We start from the raw sequence: 6,000 nt of genomic DNA on the forward strand, positions 1-6,000 counted from the left end.
GGTCAGTTTCATTTCAATAACCATCATTTCATTCTTTTTTTTTTTTTCCAGACCTATCTGTAGACAAGTGATTTTATTTTTTTCTCTAGGATTTTGAGAATGAATAACCCAACTTCCCATGGTGCAGATCATTTAATTTTCTCTATTTTTTTCCCATTTGCCTGAGAAGCACTGTGATGTCCTAGTTTACATGTTTATGTGTCTGTAGAAAAATACAACTCTGATTCAAAGAGAGCATGTTACCGTATTTTTTTTCTTCCTAAACCTCTTTTCATATCTTCAGCAGACTTATCCAATCTTTCATTCCTTTAGAGATAAACAATATATTAGCCAAGGCTAACACCCTTTTCCCATTCCATAGTGAATATTTATTCTTGGTTTAATTTCTGTGACCCATACTTAAGAAATCTCTAACATTTCTGCATTTAACCTCCATGCCCACAGTGTCTGTGGGCCAGTCTCGTGCAGTAGACTGCGGGTTCATTCGGTGCTGTCACTGTGACTGATGCAGACTGCAGGGCTGCAGGCAAACACCTTGACCATTAGGAGCCTGGGGCCATGGCTATTAGAGTCCTCGTTTCCAAAGTACATATCAAAACAATAAGAACTATTAAACCAAAACGGGAAAGGCTGCTATTGCTGGTAACCTAATTTGTTGAACCCTTGCTCTGACTAAGTTGCTGAGAAGCTTAGAAATTCTTCATCATGTTACAATAAATCATTTTACTTTCTTTTATATATCAGCTACTCTTAGGCCAGATAGCCTGAGCAGACAGACATGATGTGAGTTGTCCAAAGTGAGTCATTCCACCTGCTGCCTGTCATGTTGTTGGATGGTGCTTGTGGGCCCCTGGCCCGGTCCGTATGAGAGATGGCTGTCTTTGTTTAACATGAATTCTTTGTATCTGTCCATATTTTTCATTCTTTTTTTTTTTTAAATTTCATCTCCAGAAAAAAGGAAATGTTAGATGTTGTTTAAAAAAAGTTGCTTGCCACTTACGTGGGTTTGTGTTGTACATTTGCCTTTGGTTTTCGTATGTGACTTATTCCTTTTTAATTTAGTGTTGTTTAGGACAAATTATGTTAATTTTATTTTTATAAATCATAGTCTCGTACTTTAAAATGCAATTGTCAGTAATGAATTGCTTTGCATTAACTATGCAAGGGCATGGAGTGAAGTCTTTTTTTGTGTCAGAGATTTGACCCAAAATCGATTAACTACTGTCTCCCCTAATTGATCAAGTAATACTCAGTATGCCATCTTCCTTCCCTGGAAAACAGAATTATTCTTTTACACGTTTTCATATTAGATACCTAAGGGGGTGCAACTGTTTACAGTTGGGGATGCGGGAAAGCCTGGCACTTTCCAAGTGTCCGCTTTCAAATACAACTTTGTCCTGAACGACATTAAAACGTTTTGTGCCAAAGAGTTAATGATTTTTTTGAGGAAGGATCAGTGGCAATAATGGAAACCCCGTTGTCTGTTTCAGGACATTCACTGAACAATGCCAGGGATACAAGTGCCATGGATACTCTACCGCTAAATGGTAATTTCAACAACAGCTACTCGCTGCGCAAGGGGGACTACACCGACGGCGTGCAGGTCGTGGACTGTGGACTAAGTCTGAATGATACCGCTTTTGAGAAAATGATCATTTCAGAGCTAGTGCACAACAACCTACGGGGCAGCAGCAAGACTCACAACCTGGAGCTCACGCTCCCAGTCAAACCTGTGATAGGCGGGAGCAGCAGCGAGGATGATGCCATCGTGGCCGACGCATCCTCTCTCATGCATGGCGACCACCCAGGACTGGAGCTGCACCACCGAGAGCTGGAGGCCCCGCTCATCCCTCAGCGGACTCACTCCCTTCTGTACCAGCCGCAGAAGAAAGCGAAGCCCGAGGGCACGGACAGCTACGTCTCCCAGCTGACCTCCGAGGCCGAGGACCACCTGCAGTCGCCCAACAGGGACTCTCTTTACACGAGCATGCCCAACCTCAGAGACTCTCCCTACCCGGAGAGCAGCCCGGACATGGAGGAAGACCTGTCTCCCTCCCGGAGGAGCGAGAACGAGGACATTTACTACAAGAGCATGCCCAACCTGGGGGCTGGCCACCAGCTCCAGACGTGCTACCAGATCAGCAGGGGCAACAGCGACGGGTACATCATCCCCATTCACAAGGAAGGCTGCATCCCCGAAGGGGACGTGAGAGAAGGGCAGATGCAGCTGGTGACCAGCCTTTAATAGCTCAGCCGGGGCGGTCCGAGGGCCACCGGCGAGTATTCACAAAGCGAGGCCCGTGGGCCCCACGCAGACTCGGCCGCACAGACAGCCCTGATGACCTGTGGTTCCTCCCGTGTAAAAAAAAAAAAAAAAGATGACTGAACCTTGCCGTTCTGTGAATTTTTATAAAACATACAAGAAAAACTTTGTATATACACAGAGTATACTAAAGTGAATTATTTGTTACAAAGAAAAGAGATGCCAAACAGGTATTTTCCGATTCTGCTGCTGTTTAGAGAAATTGTGAAGCGAGCAAAACGCAACTTTCCAGCCATTTTACCGCAGCAGTTTGCGAACTAAATTTGTAAATATGGCTGCACCATTTTTTTGTAGGCCTGCATTGTATTATATACAAGACGTAGGCTTTAAAATCCTGTGGGACACACTTACTGTACCTTACTGTTCCTGACAAGACTTGGAAAAGCAGGAGAGGGATTCTGCAGCAGTTTGCAGTTCACTGCAAATCTTTTCCATTCAGGCAAAGATGGAAACCATGTTTAACCACTAGCAATCAAGCCACAGGCCTTATTTCGTATGTTTCCTCAACTGTACAATGAACTATTCTCATGAAAAAAAAAATGGCTAAAGAAATTATATTTTGTTCTATTGCTAGGGTAAAATAAATACATTTGTGTCCAACTGAAATAGAATTGTCATTAGAATAATTTTAAAGAGTTTGAAGAAAATATTGTGAAAAGCTCTTGGTTGCACATGTTATGTTTTTTTCTTACACTTTGTCATGGTTCTGCCCATTGTCACTTAGTTTCCACTGTATACAAGTGTTCTGCTTTGACATGTTAGTTTTATCCTTACATTTAAATTCCTTATTGCCAAAAGAACGTGTTCTATGGGGAGAAAAGTCTTTGAAGCCAGTTACGCCATGCCTTGCACAACCGTGGTGAAACCTAGAAAAGATTGCGTGTCGCCCCTCCGTTTATTCTTGAGCAGAGGGCAGAGAGGGCACTGGGCACTTCTCACAAACTTGCTAGTGAACAAAAGGTGCCTCTTTTTTTTTAAAATAAAATAAAAATAAATATTACTCTTCCATATTCCTTCTGCCTATATTTAGTAATTAATTTATTTTATGATAAAGTTCTAATGAAATGTAAATTGTTTCAGCCAAATTCTGCTTTTCTTTTCATCCCTTTGTGTAAACCTGTTAATAATGAGCCCATCACTAATATCCAGTGTAAAGTTTAACACGGTTTGACAGTAAATAAATGTGAATTTTTTCAAGTAGTTAACGTGCACTTTTATGTATGATACACAATTGGCTTTAACACATTGGCCCTCTCCCACCCCTCCCCCTTGGATATATTTAGATCCCTTCATATTATAACTCATGGATATGGAAAAGAATACAGTTAAGTTGCTGGATGGCTTTATATGCTAAAAAGTATATAATATATTTATATTTTGATTATCCATTCATTACCCATGCTCACAATTTGGCCAATAAGTTTCAACAAAGAATCATACTGAAAGCTTTGTATTTGTTGGATTGCACCAGAACTTAAAAAAAATAATAATGAAAAAAGGGGGGATTGCAAATTGTGCAGTCAAATTGAACATCATAAAAAAAAATTTGATTTTTCAGCACTATTGAGAAGAAATTCCTAAAACATACTTTTACAGTGTGAGGATTATAAGTATCCCTATAAGGGAGCTGCAAATGACAATATTTGTTATCATGGAAAGGTTCAAAAATCATAATTGAATCTCAACAAGTAGATGTTTCCTGTCCACATCATAAGCGTTTATACCGAATTCCTCTACAGCTTAGTGGTTCTCCCCAGTGCTCCCACCAAGTTAGAAATCACTTTATTTTATGTGGACACACTTAGTCATGCCTGTTGAGTTTAAAAAAGAGTAATGAGAAAAAATGTTCAAGTATATATTTATATATCTAAATGTGGCTATAGTAAGGTAGACACTATATAATAAAGGATCAATATTTAATAGTAGGGTAACAATGAAGGAGTGTATTCACATGTAGTTACCTAACAAGTTGGAGATTGACTATAAGACATTATATTCATATTCGAACAGATACAATTCTCTGAGAGGAATAGTCATATTTCTTTGGCTAAAACTCTTCAGTCATTTACAAAATTTTATTTGCTAGAAGGATTATATAATCAAACATATTAATTTTCTAGTTTATGCTTTTTTCCTTTCAAAGCCTGGAACTATACAGTGTTGTGTGATATGTATGTCCCAGTATACAAACTGAGTAGGATTAGGTTGGTTCAGTAATGAATTACCAATTTTTTTTTAAAAAAAACATTGATTATTCAATGAGTGCTATTTCTCTTGAAGCAGTTCTTAAAACTGGTATGATGTGAACAAGTATGTGGTATATAAACAGTTAATATTCTCTTTAGAAAAAGTAATTTATTATGAGTCTTTATATTAGAGAATAGAATCTGAAAGCTATCATTCATCTTTGCCACCAAAAGAAAAATTGTCTTTAAAACTGATTTAAAAAAAAAAAAAAACACATAGAAATGTTGCCTTAAATTCCATCTAGGCTTCTTAGTACAAGTTAGTTTCTTAAGTTTAAAATTATTAATCTACTGTCTGATGCATTACTCTGTTTATTACCCCAGTAGGTTCTCTGGGTCTGCCCAGACTTCACCTGGATATACAATTTCTACATCCTTGATTGTTTCTCTGTGTGATAGTCACAACTGTGAACTTTTATAAAGTCACGTTATTGTAACTCTTCCCAGGGACAGTTACTCTACTGGTCTGTTAAAAAGGAATGCTTGTTAACATTGGCTTTAGCTGTAGCTTCATACAGGTTAATTCAGACTGACTTATTTTAAAATTTAGTCCTGTTTATTCTATTTACAAAAGAAAACAACTGTATACATTCATCTTACAGGCTTTTAAAATCATTTATGTGGAAGAGAATCCATCCATACAAGTGTAAAATTACTTAAATGTGTTGTCAAGTACAACTCATCCACGTTTATTTGAGGGTAGCTCCATGTAATATTTTAACCAGTATGAACAACTGGTTTTAAAGTAAAGGAACAATTATTTGACAGAAAATTCCCATCTCTATTCTCTCCCCCGCAAAAAAACCATCACGCACAAATTCATTACCAAATTTCAAAGAAATATTCATGTGTATTATAACTGTTTTCAGGACCCTGGCTTTATGTATTTATTTAAATGAAAAAGGAGAAAATGTACTTTTCCATCAATTCAACTTTGAACCTCAGGCTTCAAACTGACCTTTATGATGCTCTCATGGGATAGAACGTTTTGTAAAGAACTTGAACTCACTAAGAATTTTATTGTGGTTATAACCTAAGTAGAAAAACTTGAAAGAATGCATACAAGTTGAATTTTTGTAATGAAAACAGCTCTTCGTATTTTATTGATACTGAAATTTTCTTTAAAGACAGTTATTCCTGCAGTGTTTTACAAATAAAAAAAAACTACCTGTGTTCCAGATATTATTTCTCTTTCCATGAAGTTGTTGCATTAACTCTCAAACATCAGTATGAAAAGGTACTGACATGTTGAATGTAGATGAGGATTGCTTCACAGGGTAATAAAATTAGGGTGTTTTTTGGTGAAAATGCTTTATCACATGCTAACTGCTTCAAGCTGATTTTGAGCAGTCCTTAAATAGCTGAAGGATGAGTGAACGGTTCTGGGTTTGGGGATTAATTCATGGCTGCCTTAATTATCATTTGAATGGT

General features: G+C 37.7%; 1 protein-coding gene across 1 annotated transcript in view; it reads left to right on the forward strand.

Moving 5' to 3' along the window:
* Positions 1 to 5,749, forward strand: part of ADGRL2 (adhesion G protein-coupled receptor L2) — a 277,155-nt gene extending 271,406 nt beyond the window's left edge. Inside the window, exon 25 of the mRNA XM_015572119.1 lies at positions 1,491 to 5,749. Coding sequence (XP_015427605.1) covers positions 1,491 to 2,245 — 755 coding nt within the window. The 3' untranslated portion in view covers positions 2,246 to 5,749. The remainder of the gene's footprint in view (positions 1 to 1,490) is intronic.
* The last annotated feature ends 251 nt before the right edge of the window (positions 5,750 to 6,000 follow it).

Source organism: Myotis davidii, unplaced genomic scaffold, assembly GCF_000327345.1.
Source record: "Myotis davidii unplaced genomic scaffold, ASM32734v1 scaffold162, whole genome shotgun sequence".
Classification (NCBI taxonomy): domain Eukaryota; kingdom Metazoa; phylum Chordata; class Mammalia; order Chiroptera; family Vespertilionidae; genus Myotis; species Myotis davidii.